General features: G+C 37.9%; 1 protein-coding gene across 2 annotated transcripts in view; it reads right to left on the bottom strand.

The window, feature by feature from the left end:
• LOC106878068 (uncharacterized) overlaps positions 1-23,652 on the bottom strand; it is a 24,363-nt gene extending 711 nt beyond the window's left edge. The window contains exons 1-2 of one of the 2 annotated variants that reach the window (XM_089347507.1): positions 22,987-23,652; positions 1-5,795 (exon numbers count right to left, since the gene is read on the bottom strand). The exon at positions 1-5,795 is cut by the window's left edge and continues 711 nt beyond it. In XM_089347507.1, the coding sequence (XP_089203633.1) occupies positions 3,944-5,419 (1,476 nt within the window). In that variant the 5' untranslated portion in view covers positions 5,420-5,795; positions 22,987-23,652 and the 3' untranslated portion in view covers positions 1-3,943. The remainder of the gene's footprint in view (positions 5,796-22,986) is intronic. The other variant, XM_089347505.1, reaches the window with a different exon arrangement.
• Positions 23,653-23,972: the final 320 nt, after the last annotated feature.

Here is a 23,972-nt window from a genome sequence, read left to right as displayed (position 1 = left end):
TGAACCACATTGTACAACATACGTATTTTATTGTATAGCATAGACACCACTTAATGTGTCGGAGTGTGTCGTTTTATGAAGTAGATCGTCTCCTTATATTCTATCATATCGTAACAATGAAGATGATGACGATAATACTAACAGATCTTTCTATTATAAACAGAAGAGGCCTAAAATGTGTTCAGCAAGGACTTATTTTATCGACCCCCGAAAGGATGAAAGGCAAAGTCGACTTGATGTCCTGTGTTCAAACGCCGCCGGGTCGAGTTTGCCATTCATCATTTGGGGGTCGATAAAATGAGTACCAGTTGAACACTGGGGTCGATGTAATCGATTTACAAACTCACCGCCCCCACCCCGGAATTTCTGACCATGTGCAAAAATTTAAAGCCAATATATACACAACGTGTGGATTGGAAATAGAAAAATAAATCATATAAAATAAAACTTACAATAATAAAAAAAAACAACGATCTAGCAGAAGCAGGGGTCATTATAGTCTCGTTCTTGAGGTATCTATCTATGGCAGGCATAAGCAAGCTTCCTCGAGAAGCGGGCCGTATGAGACATGGAGGGCCGCATGAGACATGGGGGGGGAGCCTCATGAGACATGGCGGGCCTGATGAGACATAGCGGGACGCATGGGACATGGCGACGCATGGGACACGGCGACGCATGGGACATGGAGCCGCATGGGACATGGCACCGCATGGGACACGGCGTCGCATGGGACACGGCGACGCATGGGACACGGCGTCGCATGGGACATGGCGCCGCATGGGACATGGCGTCGCATGGGACATGGCGTCGCATGGGACACGGCGACACATGGGACATGGCGACGCATGGGACACGGCGACGCATGGGACATGGCCCCGCATGGGACATGGCGCCGCATGGGACATGGCGCCGCATGGGACATGGCGCCGCATGGGACACGGCGACACATGGGACATGGCGACGCATGGGACACGGCGACGCATGGGACACGGCGACGCATGGGACACGGCGTCGCATGGGACATGGCGCCGCATGGGACACGGCGACGCATGGGACACGGCGCCGCATGGGACATGGCCCCGCATGGGACACGGCGTCGCATGGGACATGGCGTCGCATGGGACATGGCGCCGCATGGGACACGGCGACACATGGGACATGGCGACGCATGGGACACGGCGACGCATGGGACATGGCCCCGCATGGGACATGGCGCCGCATGGGACATGGCGCCGCATGGGACATGGCGCCGCATGGGACATGGCGCCGCATGGGACATGGCATCGCATGGGACATGGCGCCGCATGGAACATGGCACCGCATGGGACATGGCGGGCCGGATGAGACATAGCGGGCCGATTGAGATATGATGGGACACATGAAACATGTAGGGCCGGATGAGACATAGCGGGCGGCATGAGGCATAGCGGGCTGCATGAGACATAAGGGGCCGTATGAGATATGGCGGAACACATGAGACAATGATCACGATTATGATGTTTTAATTTGGATCAAGCAGAAGAGAAAAGTTCATATAATTAATTGAATCGAGTGCACCAAATTCAAGAAAGGTCATTGTAAATAGATGAAGAGCAACGTAGGTGATTGGAATTGATCAAGATCAATAACATTTCATCGCAGACGAGAAGTTGCTGAAACAGAGTCGGAAATAATTAATTTTTGATTAGATACATAGAAAAATACATAAATGTTTAAATACACTCTCTCTCTCTCTCACACACACACATACACACACACACAGAGTCTTCTCCGTAGAAACGAGAGTTGAAACATCTGGCCATACTATAAGGGAACAATAAGCTCGAATATGAATACATACATATATACAAGGACAAAATATAAATGTAGGTTACTATGACTGGAACAAGTGTATTGTAAATTACAAATAAACTGTGTCCCGTTCATTATATTGTATAATGTCCTTGTATAAAATATATTTGTCACAGAACTATTGAACGTGACACATCAAGAACATTAAAAACATGTAAAACAGAAAGAAAAAATGGAATAAGCACAAACAAGAATAAAATGATTTTTATGGATTTTTTTTTTTTTTTCCTTTTTTGAAAACAACCAAGCAAAAACAGACGCTGAATCAATATCGAAAGTGTTGGATGGACGTATATTTTACTTCGCTCATTATGTTGTGTAATGAAATATCTTTCGTGTCACACCTCGCCGACTGGTTCCATTTTGAAAAACATTTCTGTGACAAAAATTGCATGAAAAAAAAATTTAATTAATAAAGTTGCTTCTTAGACATTAAAAAGGAAAAAGGGGGATTTTTATGGGTCTCTTCTTTTTCTTTTTCTTCTTTTTTTTTGCAATTACACCGTGGAAAAGCTATTGAATATCACACAAATTTGTTAAATTCGATTCAAATTTAAATCTATTTCATGAGGCTCGACATTTTCGACATCCAACACTGGCACGATGTTATTATAACTATTTCCGATCATATCGCAGTTGTGCGACGAAAATCTTAACAGTTTATGAACCTAAATGTGAAATGAATTCACCAGTTTTATGTGTTATTAAATGGCTATTCTGTGGTGTAGTTGCTTAGATTTCAACAAACACAGTCTCAATTCAAGTCACTTCTTAAACAGGTACAACTCCAAGATTTTTTTATTTATTTTGGTTAAATTAAGAAAATACCAATGAAAAATTGTTCAACCCGGGTGTGAAGAATATAAGAAATTTCTCCATTTATCACAAACCTGGGTGTCATGTCTGAGTTGAATTTCGTTCTTAAATTAACAAGTAGATATAAAACATAAAAATGAAATTTTTACCGTGTAAGTTGTTATCAAAAACTTATATGGAACCGATAAAAATGGATAGTGAACAGTTTAAAGGAGACAAAAACGTACAAGAAAGATGAAATTTGACAGATTATTCCACCAGAAAATAATTGTGATCCTTTGTTCAGGAATTTGTTGACGCTAATCGTGTAACTTGAGCCAGCCTGTACAGACATTGATCGGTTCCACAATCGATCAATTGTAATCGATTTTCACTCTGTTCAGTGAGAATAAAAGATACTCCAATACACAAATATACAACATGTGTGTGTTTGGTGTGTGTGTATATATATATATATATATATATATATATATATACATATATATATATATATATATATATATATATATATATATATATATATATATATATATATATATATATATATATATATATATATATATATATACATATATATTTATATATATATTGCAAAAATATTAAGCTTTCAAAGTACAATCGAAGCGATTCAAAAGACCGCGACTCAACTTTCAATAAATATCGATTTTCATCGATATTGTAGTCGGTGCTAACAGTGATCATACATCGTTTTTTTTTAATTTAACTATGGCATCAGCTGTCTCACTTATACATATATACATACATATATATACATACATACATACATATATATATATATATATATATATATATATATATATATATATATATATATATACTGGCATATAACATAAATTGGCTTGATTTTAACCATGATGATGATGTATCTGGAACTGGTTTTCAACTTCAATTGCCATGACATAAATATTATTCCTTCCAAGGCAATCACTTCAATAACCTCAAGTTGCGAGTAACTCTTTTATATTTCGATTCGTTTTTAAACAGCACCATTTTATTTCTGATTAATCCAATGAATATCAAGATTAATCCAATGAATATCAAATGCAGTCCTCTTTTCCTCATAACCATATTATATATATATATATATATATATATATATATATATATATATATATATATATATATATATATATATATATATATATATATACATATATATATATATATATATATATGTGTGTAAATGATCTTTCGTTTTGCTTCTTTCGGTAGTTGTAGTCGCTGTTTTTACTGAGGTTGTCCTTGTTGATAAACTTTATAAGATCTCTGTACAGTTTAGCCTTATTGAATTATCTAACACTGGAGCAGTTGTTCCGGTCGGAGGGCAGTTGAGGTATCCTGTGCGCCAAATATCGTTCACATCTTGCATCATGTGTATGTATCTGTCATAAAAGATCCATTTAGGGACACGTGATTTGCGTGATGCTAAAAAGGACGACCATTTACTCCTTGTTTGGGTCTGAAAGTAAAACGGTCGTATTCTAAACTGTCTCGAAGATTTTGTCTTGCTTGCCCCAAATCGAGGAGATTGACAAAAAGCATAATTGTAATATATTTGTCCCATGGTTGTAAAGGCATCCATATGATACTTGAATACGAAATGGACGCTGTGTATAGTCTCGTTAACCCTTTCTAGACACATATCTGACCAATTAAAATTCATTGTATACGGTTCAACAATGTAACATTCTGAACGAAAACCCTGTTTAAAAGCCAGAATTGCAGGTTCACCATTGGGGCCGGCATCAGTAAAGGAGTAATCAAAGTTAATACTTTTGGAGCCCATAAATTCATATACGGTGCCTATCCGAATCCATTCACTGTGCGGTTGGGTTGCCATTTTGATGTGAGGGTGGAAAGGGGGTGGACTAAAATATACACTTACATCGGAGAAATATCGATTGGCGTCCCATCTCCCGTCAACGATTGGTTTTGGAATATTCAGCGGTGTTTCTCTGAAGTTGTCTTCGTTGTATCTCGTGTACTTAAATACATAGGATGCTTCCGCTAAAGCCAAGGCGAAGCCAACAAGAACGATACTGGATAGTAAACGGCTACGCCAAGCACACCTCTCGTTTATGTCTGTGTGTGAGTACTTCAAGAATTTTTTCCCACAACAGGCACAATGGCGGGACAAAACGACAAGGAGCTTGAAGATGACGACAATAATTCCACAGACTGCTCTTGTAAACTGTGCGCGTGTTACTGGTCGTTCTCTGCAATAAACTAGAGACACGTTCAGTCCCAGCTGTGGGATGTCTTCGAACCAAAGAGATATAGCAAGGGCTATATCTGGATTAATGAAATACCACTTACAAGCAAACGATAGCAGATTCAGACTTTCCAGAATGGATAGAATCGTCCCAATGATGGAGAAGGCATAAAAAGACAAGACGATATTTTCACTGAAACTTCCGAAGACCAGACCGACCTTATGGTCTCTAACCACTTGGTAAATCCACCAGTTAGCACCGATATCAATACAGTCGACGACAAGACAAATGAAGAAGAAGAGAAATTTTCGAGTTGAACAATAATCACTTTTAAACATCGAACGGGGCCTCCTGATAGGTGAATGGTTGGGAGTATAGCCGAGAGGTACAGCGAAACTTCCACCAATAACATTAATTCCTGGTTGGGGCATGCCTCCATGCATACCTAAATGCGGGGCCCCCGGTCGTAAATGAACCGGGGTAACCGCAGTCCGCATTGGATTAATTGGTCCCCGCATTTTCGTGTTTTTCTTTCAATAAATAATCGCTTTTTTCTTCTTTTTTTTCACTTTTTTTTAATTGATGGTTTCTCACTAGAAATTATTTTCTTTTACAAATTATATGAAGTCGAGATTCAGCTCCACTTTGAATGTTTTCGTACCGTTGTTTCTTATATATATAAATATATATATATAATCCTTGTGTAACCAAAGATGGACAATCTGTTTTCGTTTTCTTTTTTTTTCTGTTTCTTTGATTTTCTTTTTTTTTTTTTTTTTTCGTTAGGGAATAAGGTTTTCACGTGAAGTATTCCCACTGCTCTTTCAGCGCTTCCTTTTCAGACATGTTAGGGTTAGATGTCACTGAGAGACGAAATATCACTGTACAGGTAAACTGGAAAAAGAACAAAGAAAAAAAAACAATACAGCAGGATAATATTAAAAAAAACGGGCGGTAATCATCTGTTGTTAAAGCAAATAATAAACAAATAGAACAAATATATATAAAATGGTACTTTAATATATAATCCACAGCCAAGAGATAATCTGATTTAGAGCTTAATTCAATGAAATTATGTCGATGCATAACATTGTATGAACAAGAGCCTAATTGGAAAATATTCAGATTCAGTGAAATGTAATCGATGAGATGATGCGAGGTGAAGGCATAGAAGGAGGGAGTCAGATAAGGGTCTGCATCATTAAATTACCTTTCGTTATTATACGTTACGTTCTGAGTTCAAATCCCGCCGACGTCGACTTTGCCTTTCATCCTTTCGGGGTCGATAAATTAAGTACCAGCTGCGTACTGGGGTCGATGTAATCGACTAATCCCCTCTCCCAAATTTCAGGCCTTGTGCCTTTAGTAGAAAGGGTTATTATATTTAGTGGCAAAGCGGGGAGCTGGTAGAATCGTTAGCAGCCCGGACGAAATGCTTAACGGTATTTCGTCTGCCGCTACATTCTGAGTTCAAATTCCGCCGAGGTCAAATTTGCCTTTCATCCTTTCGGAATCGATAAATTAAGTACCAGTTATGCATTGGGGTCGATGTAATCGACTATCCCCTTCCCACCAAATTTCTGGCTTTATGCTTTTAGTAGGAAGTTTTATTATTGTCATCATCATCATCATCATTATTATTATTATTATTATTATTAATATTATTATTGGCGAGCTGGCAGAATCGTAAGGCAGCGAGCTGGCCTAATCGTTAGCATGTCGGGCGACAGACATACCGGCAGTTCGGCTGCCGCTACACTCTGAGTTCAAATTCCGCCGAGGTCGAATTTGCCTTTCATCCTTTCGGAGTTGATAAATTAAGTACCAATTACGCACTGGGGTCGATGTAATCGACTTAGCCCCTTCCCTGAAACTGCTATCCTTGAGCCAAAATCTGAAATTATTATTATAATTATTGTTATTATTATTATTATTATATTTAGCGAATAAATATTTTTTATGGCACAAGGCGAGTAATTTTGAGGGAAGGCGGTCAGTCGATGACCTCCACTCTTGTACCTGACTGGCGTTTTTGAGTCTTTATTTTATCGATAACGTTGATCATGTTTGCCGCCTTTTGATTAATCAGTTATCTTTTACTAGTTTTAGCGGCTGGACTCCGTCCATGCTGGAGCACCGCCTTGAAGGGCTTCAAACGAACAAGTCAAACCCAGTACTAAATTTTTTTTTTTTTTTTTTGGTGTGGTATTTATTCTATCGGTTATGAAGCTGTCGGGAGACAGACACAAGCATACGTACAATACAATCATATAGACAGACAGACAGACAGACAGACAGATATATATTCAGATTGAGATATATATATATATATATATATACACACACACACACATGCAGCTGGCTTCTTTCAGTTTCCGTGTACTAAATCCACCCACAAGGCTATGGTCGGCTGAGGATATATTGGAAGACATTGCCCAAGGTAGCATGCAGTGGGACTGAACCCGGAACCATGTAGTTGTGAAGCAAGCTTCTTACCACACAGCCACGCCTGCGCCTATAGATAGATACATATATATATATATATATATATATATATATATATATAGAGAGAGAGAGAGAGAGAGAGAGAGAGAGAGAGAGAGAGAGAGAGAAATAAATAGCTACAAATAGATACATACATACATACATACATACATACTCTTTTACTTGTTTCAGTCATTTGATTGCGACCATGCTGGAGAACCCAGGGTTTTAATCGAACAAATAAACCCCAGGACATTTTTAAAGTCTAGTACTTATTTTATCGGTGTCTTTTGCCGAACTGCTACATTAAGGGGACATAAACACAAAGATACACACACTCACGCACACACACACACACACACACACACACACACACTGACCATTTTTGCACTCTCCTACCTAAAAAAACCCCACTTTCCCTATATCTCTCCACTTCCGGTCACTTTCAGCTATGTAACCATATACATGCTTTTCTTGGACTTTTTTCTTTCTCTCCGGACTTTTCCTCTGTCCACTTTCTGACGAAGAAACTTGCACGAAACGTTATACACCCACTCTTTGTATTTTGTTGGGGTTTTATAGTTTTTTTTTTTATCTTATACTGAGCATGAAGCTAATACCATCAATGTTTACGTTGTTTTGACTTTTGTTGTTTTGTTATTTTTAATTTTCGATTTGCCTATATATATATATATATATATATATATATATATATATATATGCGAATGGAATTTCTACATAGATTCTGCCCACCAAATCCACTCACAATGCACAAAACACTTGCCCAATGTGTCGCGAAGAGTGGAACTGGATCCAAAACTGCCTGGTTGCAAAGCATGCTTCTTAACCTCACAGCCATGCCTCCGCCTATATACAGCCAGATAAAATTAATGACTAATTATAGTTTTAATCAACTCGAAATTACCAATCTTGCTGAGGGCTTTCTTTTTTTTTTTTTTTCTTTTTTCAGTAACAGAAGTGGGCGTGTCTGTGTTGTAAGAAGCTCGCTTCTCGACCACGTGGTCCCGGGCTTAGATGTTTCCTACTATAGACCAAAGCTTTGTAAGTGGATCTGGTAGATGAAACCTGAAAGAAGCCCGTCATGTGTGTGTGAGCGCGCGCGTGCGGGTGTTTGTGTTTGCTCCGCCACCAACATTTCTTGGTGTATTTAAGTCCCTATAACTTAGCGGTTCGGCAAGGGAAGGTACCAGTTGAGAACCGGGATCGATGTAATCGTGTAGCACCCTTCCCTCAAAATCTCAGGTCTTGTGCTTATAGTAGAAAAGATTATTAACAAAATGCTTAGAGCCATTCCGCCCGTTTTCAGGTCCTGAGTTCAAATTGCGCCGAAGTCGACTTGGTCATTCATCCTTTCTGGATCGATAAAATATGGTACCAGCCAAGTACTAGGAGCGATGTAATCGACTCACCCGCCTCACTTCAAAATTTCTGGCCTTGTGCTTAAATCAGAAACAATTTTGAAAACACTTGCGTGAAGAATCTATCAGGAATTATGCTTGGAAAGATTATTGATCATTGGATTACGATCTATTGATCCAGCCATGACCACCTCGGTTTTAGGACAACTTAAGAGATAAAATAACAAACTTAGGAGACAATAGTTTTATTGATTCACAGATTTTCGTTTTTCTTGCTTTTTACACTGTCTCAAGCATTAGACTGCGGCCATGCTGGGGCACCGCCTTGAAAAGTTTTTAGTCGAATGAATCGACTCCAGTACTCTTTTTTTATTTGAAGTCTGGTACCTATTTTATCGGTTCTTTTGCCGAACCGCTAAGTTACGGGGACGTAAACATACTACCACTGGCTGGAAAGTGGTGGTAGAGACAAACACACACACACACACACATATATATATATATTCTTTTCTACTCCAGGCACAAGGCCCAAAATTTTGGGGGAGGGGGCCAGTCGATTAGATCTACCTCAGTATGCAACTGGTACTTAATTTATCGACTCCGAAAGGATGAAAGGCAAAGTCGACCTCGGTGGAATTTGAACTCAGAACATAAAGACTACTAAGAATTCCGCCCGGCGGAATATATATATATATATATATATATATATATTGGAAGACATTGCCCAAGGTAGCATGCAGTGGGACTGAACCCGGAACCATGTGGTTGTGAAGCAAGCTTCTTACCACACAGCCACGCCTGCGCCTATATTGAGACTCATCTTGCTGCAATTAATAAATTCAGTCTAAGAAGACATTTGCATTTAAAGTTGTGCCCCATGATCAAGGAGTGAGATTCTTCATCAGTTCAACCATTTCCTTTCAGCTTGAAGGGTTACGTGTATCTTTTATCTATCACCCTGTTACTTGTTTCAGTTGTTAGACTGCGACCATGCTGGGGCACCGCTTTAAAGAACTCTTAGGTCGCTCAGTACATTTTTTTTTTTTGGTAAGCCTGATACTTATTTTCTCACACTTTTATGCTGAACCGCTAAGTTATGGAGACGTAAAACACACCAACACCAACTATCAAGCGGTGGTGAAGGACAACACACACACACACACACACACACACACACACACACACACACACACACACACATACACACACACAAACACAAACACGCGCACGCATACATACATACATACATACATATATATATATATATATATATATATATATATAGAGAGAGAGAGAGAGAGAGAGAGAGAGAGAGACTACCCGTGACCCGTTGAGTCACCAATAGTTCAAGGTACCCGAAAAAATTGCGTATCTCGGGAATCCGCGACCCGATTTACGTGAAACCTTTGTTTTTCCGTGTGTATTCATATTTGAATGGTATCTCACTTTCGAAGCATGTTCTCCATTATACGCCAGTTTGGCTATTTATAAAGGCACCCGAAAAAACCGCGTATCTCGGTAACCCGTGATCCGATTAAACGCGAAACTTCATGACGTCTCCTGCTTTTGTCTCTTTCCCTCTGTTTCGGCAGACGCTCAGCTCCCCGAGGGTCCAATTCCTGATCTCTCCTGCTTCTGTCTCTTTCCCTCTGTTCCGCCAGATGCTCAGCCCTTGCTCTATCATTCTCATCGGTCCTCGTATTCGCATGCCTGTCCCGATCTTGGGTAAATATTTCGTAAAGGACCCGTTCGTACTTCGGTGTGAAATCGAATTTATTCAGCGTATCTCACCTCTAAACCCACCGCAAGCCACTTTCTTCCGGAAAAGAAAGGAGGAGGGGTGGTGGAGACCTTGAAGCTTCCCGTGAAACTCTGAGTTTCCTACCAACAGAATTTTGTTTCGTGGTTTTTTTTTCTTTTCCATGTTATTTCGTATGTTTTCAACGAATGTGACATCGAAATCACGCGTAAACGGCTCCTTTCCCCCAGAAAAGGAAAGATTTGGCTGTTATTTCTTGCACGCCCTGCTACCACGTAACAGCTATTTTGGGTCCTTTATCGCAAATAGATGTTACGTGGTAGCAGGTCGTGCTAGAAAAAGCAGCCAAATCTTTGGCGGTGAGATATGTTGAATGCACTCGAAAAAACCCTATGGAAAAATTTATTTCACACCGAGGTTACAAACGGATCTTTTACAAAATATCTACGGTATTTTTAAAGTCATTTTCACTTAAAGATATGCCAAAAAAATTTGTAACTCTATTCACTTAAAAATAATTTTTAAAAAAATTAAAATATTGGTCTGTTTAAAGAAAAATAAAACAACTTACATTTTTCAAATCTCCATTCACTCATTCCCCCAGAACCGCCAATATCTCAAGAACCAGTTATCCGATTTACTCGAAACAAGTTTCATTCCGTTTGTATTCACATTTCAAGGGAACCTTAATTCATAGTATATTCCCATTATGCGCCAGTTCGGCTGAGTAACATTGCAAGCAAGCAAGATTGGCGTTCATTTTTAATATAATATACATACGAGTGAGTGGACAAACGAAAGAAAAGAGCACTCAATACATTTAGTATGAGTTACATGTATTATTATGTATTATTTAAAATAGGCTGATTCGGTTCTCTGCTACTTCAAGTTTCGCAGACCCTTCAGATATATGTGTGTGTGTGTGTGTGTGTGTGTGTGTGTGTGTGTGTGTGTGTGTGTGTGTGTGTGTGTGTGTGTGTGTGTGTGTGTGTGTGTGTGTGTGAGTGTGTGTGTGTGTGTGTGTGTGTGTAAACATTAAGTTGTGAGAAGAGGAAGAGAGGACGTCGAGAAAGTAATAATTAAGTAATGCTCCACAACTCCCAACCAAAAACAACAGATCTTCCTCTTCAGGATCACGATACATTTTAACCTCTTCAGCAGGAAAGCTTGGATCAGACACACAACAGTGTACTGTTCCCACTTTTGGGATGATGTTACGCGTAGAAGCTTCTCAGAACGAATCTCCCAAATGACCACCCCGCCCGGTTACTCACCAACACACAGACATTCTGGATCTTCCCTCTGCCGCTCCTACCCTTAACTAGAATTACCTCTACCTCTCAGAACCAGCATATCTCCACTTGAGTCCTTCCAATTCATTCATCTGTCTTCTTATCAACCATGTTGGGTACAACACTCCCAAGATTTTCCCCTGCAATTCCACCCCACAATCCATCTTTTTACTGCAGCCGTCTACTAGCAGCTGTTCAAGAACATCAGCCGTGTCCGTCTCACCGGTCACAGAGGGCCTTTACAGGTTATGGGTTCATTCCTTCTTCCAGGCTGAACCGATGAGAAATAACTTAGACTTGGTAAGAAATAGTTTCCACTTAAAAACCCAAGCAAAACAACGTTAACGTGCCCAATAACTTGAAGTTAAGATAAGAGCAGCTTCGAAGTTTCACTGAAACAGAAGTCATCTATGTTTCATACTTAATGTAAATACATCGTTTAAAGGCAAATTTACTGCAGTATTCGTCCAGAGATAACAACTATTGTAGACGGGCAATGTTTAAAAAAACTATGTGTGTGTGTGTCATATTCTAAGAGTTGATTTCAAATTTTGGCACGAGGCCAGTAAATTCAGTAGAGGGGGTAAGTCGATTACACCGACTGCAGTACATGACTGGTACTTACTTTATTGACTCCTAAAAGCAAAGTCGACCTCGGCGTCATTTGAACTCAGAATGTAACGACGTGCTAAATGCCGCTAAACACTTTGTCCGGCTTGCTAACGACTCTGCCAGCTCACCGCTTTAACAATTCGACGCATTGATAACTGAGTAGCTTTCAAAATGAATAACTGACGATAATCAAGGGAAACTCTACAAATGGATAAAAACATAAATTTTTGTCTATGTAAAGGATAAGGAAATATATTAATTCATACGAAACTAATTCATGACACATCTTGTTGCTGATCATATTCTTCTTTATTAAGGGGTTAAAATTTATGAACTTCCATGACAAATATCCCTTCACGAGGAAACTGTCTTCGTACACAACACTTATGAATTAATATGCTGATTTTACTAATCAACAATAATAGATATACAGGGTTATTAAAAAAAAAATGAACCGATTTCATTACGCAATATTTTAACAAGGCAAAGCAATAGAAAACTCCAGCTAAGTCACACGTATTTACTCACAATCAACTTTTATTTCCTGTCTTACAAGTGTTCAATGTGGCCACAACCTGCAGCATGGGCAACATCAATGCGTTAAGAGAATTCCTCCCAGACGCGTATCAGCATATCCCGATCCACTGAGTTGATCGCTGTTGTTATTCGATGGTTAAGGTCATCGAGGTGAGTGGGTAGCGGTGGGACATAAACGCGATCTTTTACATATCCCCACAAGAAAAAATCACACAACAGCGATCAACTCAGTTGGACCGTGATACTCTGATACGCGTCTGGGAAGAATTCTCTTATCGCATTGATGCTGTCCATGCTGCAGGTGGTGGCCACATTGAACACTTGTAAGACGAGAAATAAAAGTTGATTGGGAGTAAATACTTGTGATTTAGCCGGAGTTTTCTATTGATTTTCCTTATTAAAATACTTGTGATTTAGCCGGAGTTTTCTATTGATTTTCCTTATTAAAATACTTGTGATTTAGCCGGAGTTTTCTATTGATTTTCCTTATTAAAATATTGCAAAATGAAATCGGTTCATTTTTTTTTTTATAACCCTGTAGAATAACAGGAATGAAAACACGTACACCAATCAACCCATGTTCTTAGTTATTCTGTCTGTCTATTCTTTTTAACTGCTTATTTATCTAAGTACCTTTCTGCTTTTTTATCAATGTACCTACTTATCTACACGTCCATATACCTTCCAACACACCCATCTACTCACGCTCATACATAGTAATCCATCTGTCACTCTGTCTATTTATCTACCAGTCATTCATCTAACCACTCATCCATATGTATACCTATATATCTGACTATCAACCCATCTAGTTAGCTACCTACATGTGCATCCACCGTTTACCTCTCAATTTATCTATGGATTTATTTGTCTACTTGTTCGCCCAACCACTGAACCATCTATCTATCTATCTATCTATCTATCTATCTATCTATCTATCTATCTATCTATCTATTTATCTATCTTTTTTATCTATCTATCTATTTATCTTTCATATGTCTGTCTATCTATCAGTTTGTCTGTCTGTCTCTATCTGTCCTATATATCTATGAATCTAATGATTTGATAATCTATCTATCTCTTTTCATTCTATATATATTATTCAATATATTATATATCTAATACTCTAAATATTATTAAATATTGTAAATTATATTTGTGTTTGAGTGTCTGAACACTTATCATCAACAGTCAAGTACAGATACATTTCTCAGATGAGTATCTGAGTTATCTCCCCATTCCACAGTAAATTCTCAATACGATTTCTATTCTAATAACTTAGAAGAAAAATTATATTCCTTTTGTTCAAAAGGTCGCATGTATATTTCTCACATTTCTCAAAAAATATGAGAATACTCTTAAACTTTGGAACAAAAACTGTGAGAAGAAAAAAATTAACATCTCTTAGAAAAAGTACCGATTGGTTTAAAACGAGATTATTGTGTTGATAATACATTCTTGAAAAAGTTTTAAAATCTACAAATCTTACTTGCAAACAGTAAAACAACCACCAAAAAGAGTAAAAGTCAAACTCGTAATCGTCAAAGACACGAAAATAATGCTATTGATTCCAGAATATTTAAACAACTTAATAATCCCCACTTGAAGAATCACTTCTTCAAGACAGATTATCTGCCAGAACCGAAGACTGTAACATACACAAAGCAACAGGAAATTCTTCAAAGAACATACAAATATACAAACCTTACCCTCAAACAGGAAAAGCAAATAGCAAAAAGTCAAACTTATATTCGCCAAACACATGAAAGTAATAAAATTAATTCCAGGATATTTAGACAACTTAGCAAACCCACTAGAAGAATCCTAACCATCTCTTCCTCGACACAGAATATCTCCAAGAATCGAAGATTTCAACAGACAGACACAAAGAAACAAGGATTATAACCCGAAAACAATTGATGACAGAACCAGCCATAATCCGGAGCTGATCATCTGCTTCTTGTTTACCGTTTTGTGAGTAAGGTTCCTTCGGGAATTTCCTCTTGTTTTGTGTGTATTACGATCTTCTGTCCTGGCAGATGGAAATCAATGACGAATCAAAAATACGAAATAAAAACGGTGACAACCCAACAAAATAAAGGGATAAAGCATTAGAGTAGTGGTTCTCAACCATTTTTTACCAATGTACCTTTGTGATTCCTACTTTACTCGGGTGGATGCTCATAGCCATTCAATGTTTAAATAATCCTATTTTCATTATTAAATATTAAGAACTGTATTTTAAAAATTGTTAAAATATTTTGTTATGCAGAAATATAACCAATTTAATGCACATAAATTTTAATAAAATCTTATATGGATCCCCAAGGGTCAGATGAGGACCGGTTGAGGACCCCTGGGTTAGAGAAATATTATGACTTTATACCTGAATTCTTATATAATGAGCAACTACACCCGAAATCCATATCCAACACCAGTCGAAAGAAATGGGAAATTATTCATGAACTCACAAACAATGATGAAATGGTAATTAAAGAAACAAATAACGGAAGAGCTGTAGTCATTATAAATACTGAGATCTGTAAAGACTCCAAATTATTCTTGTTAAGAGACAGCATCCATTTTGAGAAGAAAATCAATTACTAATAATGGTTTCCAATTTTGGCTCAAGGCCGGCAATTTCGGGAGAGAGGGTAAGTCGCTTACATCGCCTCCAGTATTCAATTGGTATTTATTTTATCAACCCCCAGAAAGGATAAAAGGCAAAGTCGACCGCGGCGGAATTTGAACTCAGAACGTAAAGACAGACGAAATACCGCCAAGCATTTTGCCCAGCATGCTAACGATTCTTATTTCTTTATTGCCCACAAGGGGCTACACACAGAGGGGGAAAACAAGGACAGACAAACGGATTAAGTCGATTATATCGACCCCAGTGTGTAACTGGTACTTATTTAATCGATCCAGAAAGGATGAAAGGCAAAGTCGACCTCGGCGGAATTTGAACTCAGAACGTAGAGACAGACGAAATGCCACTAAGCATTTCGCCCGGTGTGCTAACAATTCTGCCATCTCGCTGCCTTAACAATTACCAATATTGAAAAACAATGAAGAAACTTAGAACTTTTTATTCACATACAGGTTGTTAAGAAAGTTCTAACAAGCAAGTAATTGTTTGTTAAAGCATTGTATGCAAAACCAGACATTTCTACTGACCCTTCCAAATCCACAACACAAAAGACGCTTCAGATACACCCAGTACTTTGCCTTATGTTACAACACACAACTACCGAAATATAGAAATATACATTATCCATCAAAATATTCCATTATTGGGGCAAAACCCAGTAATGTAAAAAGACACTCATAATGCACAAAATAACCCAGAACAAAATCCTTTAAAAATTACGAACCAATGACAAATTTCAACTAAGAACATGAGACAAATATTCAAAAAAATGTCGTCGCTCTCTAATTGTGGAACCTGCGTTAACGCTTTTGGAAATGCATCGGATAAATTTAAATCAGGAAATATTTTCAATGAAAAAAATTACTTCACCTGTTGGTCAAAAATATTCACTTACGCTATTGAATGTAACGGCATGTAACGAAGATTACATAGGCAAAGGAAACTTAACTTGAGAAATAGCTTGCCAATTTATCGTCAACAAATGCGAGATTCCATTGTTAGACATCTACTACTAAGGGAGCATTTAAACCATTTTGCAACAAATACCCAAAATTCCAAGTCTTCTTTCTTTATCGTTGTTCTGACAAAACTACACATTAAATACAGTTTAAAAAAAGAAAATATGTTTATTGAAAATACAAACGACTAATAACATATCGAACAGATACATTTACGAACAACTTACTAACAACTAAAGCATTAAATTAACAAAATACAATGCCATTTTAGTTTACACTTTCACACACAAACACACAGACAACCGCATACATATATATTTAACTTGCTGTCTCTCGCAAATAAGCAACAATCTATTTCTCTATATTTAGCAAGCAACCTGTAACTGTCGCTACCGCATGATACCTTCAAAGGATTAATGCAGTCTTGGCTTTTGGCGCAAGTATTTGTCCGGACAGTCACGTGACCTTAATACGCAGACATCACGTGCAGTTGTTCGTGCTATCACGTGGCACATTTACTGGACTGACACAGTCTTAGCTTTTGGCGCAGTAATAGCTCATACGGTCACATGATCTTCATACGTAGCCGTCAGAAGGAGCTGGTCGAATTCTATTCCGACCACTCTCCCTCAGTGCCTTTGTATTCTTTTATTATTCTACTCGCTGCAGTCATTTGACTGCGGCCATGCTGGAGCACCGCCTTAAACGGTTTTTAATCGAAGAAATCTTCTCCCCACCAGGACTTATTCTTCATAAGCCTAGTACTTACTGTGTCGGTTTACTTTTGCCGAACTGCTAAATTACGGGGACGTAAACACACCAACATCGGTTGTCAAGCGATGGCGGGAGGACAAAACAAACACAAAGACACATACACAGGAATGTATACACACATACACACATATACATGTATGTATGTGTGTATGTATATATATATATATATATATATATATATATATATATATATATATATATATATATATATATATATATATATATATGTATGCATGTATACATATATATATATATAGAGAGAGAGAGAGATAAGAACGCATGCTCACACACACAAACACACTCGCACACAGATATATGTATGTATATATATATATATATATATATATATATATATATATATATATATATATATATATATATATATATATATATATACACATATATATGTATGTATATATATATATATATACACATACAAATATATACAAATATATACATATATATATGTATATGTATATATATATATATATATATATATATATATATATATATATATATATGTATATGTGTGTGTGTGTGTATGTGTGTGTGTGTATGTGTGTGTGTGTGTGTGTGTGTGTGTGTATACTGTATGTATACATCATATATAATAGGCTAAACCCGTCCACAAGCAATTTCTAAATGTAATTCGTAATGTGGCTATAGTGGTGCGTTATGGTTTTCGATATTCTCCTAATTTAGATCGGTTGATCCTAATTGAGTATTTAATCAAGCAAGTAATTAGAAGAGAATCTCTACGTGTCCACCAAGATTAATTAATATTTAAAGTCCAACTATCGCTATTAGTTACAGATTAGTTTTATGATAAGATTAACGAGCAACGGTTTGGATGGGGTAGTCGCTATGATATTTTCTAATATAACTTTCCAATATAATTGATGTTGTAAAATTGTGGGGGAGGAAATAATTGTTATCACTGTTATATTTCAGTTTTATTTGAAATAATACTCGCAGGACGCTGGATTGGCAGAAGCGGTAGAGCAATGGGCAAAGGTACTTAAACATTATGGCTCTTTGAGTTCAAATCACACCCAAGAGTTTTATCTTTTTTCCTGTCATCTTTCCGTGGTTGGTAAAATGAAGTAATAGATTCGTTTCAATGTATTATACACCGCCCATCAAAATTAAATACCTTTATATCAGAAATCAATGGCTCATATTTAAATGGATTTCTAAAGTATTGTATTGATTTAACCAAGGAAGCATTGGTCAAAAGATTTTGTTTCTCTTGTCTGTAAGAATACCACCCTATTAGATTCTTCCCACATACGTGTGTATACACACACAAACCTCATTTTCCTCCTCTCTAGACTTTTTCTTCTTTCCGACGATGAGCCATTCCTATTTTTCCATTTTTCCACGTAAAACGTTTATACTTATTTATGTTAATAATGATATGAAGATTGTGAACCGAATACCCTAACCACTAAGCCACGCACCTTCACTTCAGAGAGACACACAGACACAGCTACAAATCATTCCCAATTGACTTTCTGGCACGAAATTGTTTTATAAACATTGCTGAAAACCCTTATTCACAACAATAAGTGGATAGGGACAGCAAAAGGCTCTTTCCACAATTGTAAAGAAGGGGATAAGGGTCCCAAAAATTATAATCGTATAAATTGCTTTTCATCTATGACAAGCTGGTTGTAGGGATTTGAACCTGGTTCAACATAAAAGTTCTTACTTTTGTCTCTAGTCCGTAGCAACAATAATCCACATTTCTCTATCAACTGTAACAAATGATGGGTGGAGGCCACACTAATCGGATCATTGAAGATTATCAGAGCCTTCAGTTTACTATGATACTTTGAACATTAGAGTACATATTTCCATTTCTTTTTTTTTTCTTTCGAAAAAATTATTCTCCCCATTGTTTCTAAAGATAACCAGGTTCAATATTTGTGGAAGATTTGCGTTCAGCACAGAAAAATACATTAGTCAGATATTTAATGCCGTATTACGCTGTGCAGGAGTCAATTATACAAAGATCGCATGTATAGGCGTAGGCGTGACTGTGTGGTAAGAAGTTTGTTTAGTAACCACATGGTTCCGGGCTCAGTCCCCCTGCGTGGTACCATAGGCAAGTGTCTTCTATTATAGCATCGAGCCAAGCAAAGCCTTGTGGATGGATTTGGTAGACGGATACAGAAAGAAGCCCGTCGTATATATGTTTTGTGTGTGTGTGTGTGTATGTCTGTCTGTTTGTCTGCCTTTGTGTTTGTATTTGTCCTTTACCCACCGCTTGACAACCGGTGTTGGTGGGTTTACGTCCATGTGACTTAGCGGTCTGACAAAAGAGACAACAGAGTAAGTACCAGACTTTAGAAAAATGAGTACTGGGGTCGATTCATTCCACTACAGATTCTTTAAGGCAGTGCCCCAGCATGGCTGCAGTCTAATGACTGAAACAGGTAACCGGTAAAAGATACCTGATTGCATTTCTCCGACGACGACGACGATGACGTTCTGAAAGTAAACCAAAACAGACGAGTTCGCCTGTGGGGGTCGCCGCCGATGACGTCATTACCGGCCCATGACGGTTGTAAGAACGACTATGAGTAACCCCTCAACGAAAACAACAGAGGTCACCCTTTTGAGGTAAGGCCAGCCACAGAGTGGTGAGGGTCTCTTTAGCCTTGGTTGGCACCCCCCTAGAAATGGTGCCTCGATAATAACACCGGGGATTGTGACAGCTTAACACCGCGGCCCTCCTTGTGATTGTAATGCCCAGTAGTAAATATAATCACTACTGCGTTCATGAGATCGAATCCATGAGTAAAGGTCTCTCACACGACAAATGTCCCACAGTGCAGCAGGATGGGCGTGGTAGTTATCCATATCTTGCTGCAAAGATTAGGAGAAGATGGACTCGAAATAACAGCAGAACTGTAATGGAATCCTATTACAGATGCGAGACTAACAGAACAGGATAGAAGAAAAATTTGCATAAAATATGAATAGAGAAAGATGTGTTTTATATCACAGAACAAAGATTTCTGGACAAGAAAATTTGTGAGACAATAAATGTAGAATCTGCAGGAAAGTATCAGTCATATTTTGAGTGTGCACAGTATAGTTACACAAAAGAAGAATTAACACAGGCATGGCTGTGTAGGCAAAAGAGTGTATTCGGATGTTAGCTGAAAATGGGACTTCAATAATAACAGAAAAGTGGTATTAACACGAACCAGAAGCTGTGATAGAAAATGGGAATTACAGGAACTTGGGGGACTTCCCCATAAAGACTGACTATATAGGCGAAGGCGTGATTGTGTGATAAGAAGCTTGCTTCCCAGTCACATGGTTCTGGGTTCAGTCCCACTGCGTGGCACCTTGGGCAAGTGTCTTCTACTATAGCCTCTGGCCGACCAAAGCCTTATGAGTGGATCTGGTAGACGGAAATTGAAAGAAAGCCTTGGTGAATGTGTGTGTGTGTGTGTTTGCGCGCGCGAGTGTATGTATGTCTGTATATGAACTACGGTCATTGAAAGCTGCTAGATAATCATTATTGTATGCTGTTGACGCCATATGAATTTTAGAAAGTTCGAGAGGTATGAAATAGATTTTTAACGCGAGAACTCGAAGGAAATAAAACTATAAATGATAGCGTGTAGAATATTGGGCTATGATATACTACCAGGTATATTAAAGGCTTTACAAGTCAATACTGTGTCTTTCTTGGTATTAGAAGTGCGTTGTTTTCATTTTTTAAGTGTATCGCTATAAATTTTCTATAGAATTTAGAGTCAGCGATGAAAGATGCAGCGTTTTGTATACGAATACGTCTATGCAAACAATACAATCGAAAAAATAGAAAAACAGGTGATGGGTGTACATGCACATTTCAGTTGTTATTGTTCCTTCTTCAGTACCACATCCAACTCATTAACCATCCACGAGCACATTGCTTAAATAGCCACTAAGTTTAGAGGTGTAACAAAATTAAATAGATCAATTTTACATATTGAACACATTGGTGGCAGCTGGTACTTACTTAATTGCTGGTAGGGACACCGGATTTCGCTTTACAGCCATAATTTACTACAAAATCATATTAAAGGTTTATATTGTGTCCTACTTTTGTGTTAGCAGTGCGTTGTTTTTCATTTTATAAGTGTATCTCTACAGATTTCCTGTAGAATTTAGAGCAAGCACTGAAAGTCGTGACGTTTCGTATACGAATAAGTCTATGTAAACAATAGCCATCGCGTATTTCCAAGCATCGATCGCATTGTTTACATAAACGTATTTGTATATGAAACATCGTAACTTTCAGTGTTGGCTCTGAATTCTGTAGGAAGTCTGTAGAGATATTTTTAAAATACTTAAAGTTAGTGATCCTAAAGAAGAAAAACCAGTTCGAATGTTCTGAGCAGGGTTTGAATATCGTTGCATGAAATATATATATTGTTAATGGTAGTATGTTTATAAATGACGCAGAAAAGTGTGAAGAGAGAAATTTTCTCGTCTTAAAACGAAAACTACGCGTTGGGATTTATATCTTTCATCTTTTATTTTTTACTTGTTTCAATCATTAGACTGCAACCTTGTTGGAGCACCGCTTTGAAGGATTTGTAGTCGAACGGATTGCCCCCACCACACTTCCAGTACCTATTTCTCTTTAAGCCTTATCGTATCGGTCTTTTTTGGCCGAACCGCTAAGTTACGTGGACGTAAACAAGCCAGCAATGCCTGTGAAGTGGTGACAAGGTAAACACACACACACATACACACATAAACAAACACACACACACACACACACATATATACATACATATATATATATATATATATATATATATATATATATATATATATATATATATATATATATATATATATATATATATATATATACACACACACACATTTATATATATACACGACGTGCTTTCTTCAGTTTTCGTCTACCAAATCCACTCCCAAGGCTTTGGTTGGCCCGAAAATATATAAGACACTGCAGTGGAACTGAACCCGGAACCACGTAGTTGGGGAGCAAATTTCCACACAGCTACTCTTTTTGCCAATAGTTAGTAAATCACACGGCTGTATGCTTAAGAAGTTCGCATCGCAACTACGTGAGTTGGAGTTCAGTTACACTAGATCACAATCGACCAAGGCCTTATCAGTGGAATTTGGTAGATGGAAGCCTACCAGAACGACTGACCCTGATTTCTAAATGGTAGAATTAATCCCTCGCCCTGGAGTCAAGGCTTTTGTAAGGATTCGGGCCAGGACTTCAGCCTGGGGATAACTTCGTCCGTTCCATTCACCTGTCTCGACACTATTGAAAGGTTCAGGAGTGCTGATGTCATTCGGGACGAGTTTTTGATACAAAGTCTTCAAAGAGAAGTTTCTCCGTGACAAAATCTCACAACCAACACCATTCTGTACTTGTAAATCCATTATGAATTATCTACATATTGTCATTCATATCATTCGTCCCTCGACTAAGCCATAAAAATTTATAGGGAGTTTAAAGGCACTACCTAACTATGAATGTCTTCCAACAACTAGAACGACAAAAACAAAACAAAAAAACTTGATAACAAATTTGGAAAATGACCAACCATACACAAGAATCAATCCAAGAAGCTTTTAAAGTAACTTACGCGAGAGATATAAGTCCAGTAATATACCCAAAAAGGAAAAGAATATTTAAAATGGCTCACTTGTCAGGCAGAAGTTCCCGCTAGCCTCGTTTTCATAAATCTTTGCACATCAAACTGCAAATAGGTAAGTCCAGCGGCCTTCAAAGAGATTTATTGAATGGCACACGAAATTCTTTCAATCTTCTTTCAAACTCCTTTCAAATATAATTCCAGCAATTCTCCTCGAATTATAATATTTATAACCAATTGTTTTACAAATAATCAATTTATATAATTAATGTATTGGATACAAGGAGAAAAAACCCTTTATTGCAGAATATACTGCTATAAATATGCACATATAAATATATTATAATATATTATAATATATGTATATGATGTTATTATTTGTTCGTTTATGTTTGCATGCAAAAATACAAAGTACTCAATACACACACACCTGTGTTAGGAGTGTGTAGAGCGCTTCATAATTGTGTTTGAAATTTGGAAACTCATCGATGCATTCGGCTGACGTTCATCAACCGTACAAAACGTTGAGGTATGAGGAATATGGTGAAATAATCCGGTTTATCAACAAATATGTGAGTGTGTGTGTGTGTGTATGTGTACATGCGTAAGTGTGTATGTGTGTGTGTATGTGTGAGGGTGTGTGCATATATATATATATATATACATACATGCGTGAGCGTGTATGTGTGTGTGTGTGTGTGTGTGTGTGTGCGCGCGCCTCTGTGTGTAGGTTTGCCTCTGTGTGTGTTTGTGCGCGCGCATGTATGTGTGTGCGTAGGTGAGTTTGCCTCTATGTGTGTGTGTGTGTGAAGTGGGAATTATCGATCTATGAAAATTACGATAGTTTCAACCACAGGTTGCTAAATTTACCGACAGAACAACAACTACAAAAGCAACAACAAAAGCAACAGCAACATCACCGCCGCAGCCACCACCACCTCCGCCGCCATCACCACCGCCACTCTCAACACCACCGC

This window comes from Octopus bimaculoides, chromosome 1 (genome assembly GCF_046866305.1).
Source record: "Octopus bimaculoides isolate indiv1 chromosome 1, ASM4686630v1, whole genome shotgun sequence".
NCBI classification, from domain to species: Eukaryota; Metazoa; Mollusca; class Cephalopoda; order Octopoda; family Octopodidae; genus Octopus; species Octopus bimaculoides.
Note: the sequence above shows the minus strand (reverse complement) of the source record. Positions and strands in the feature narration are given on the sequence as shown.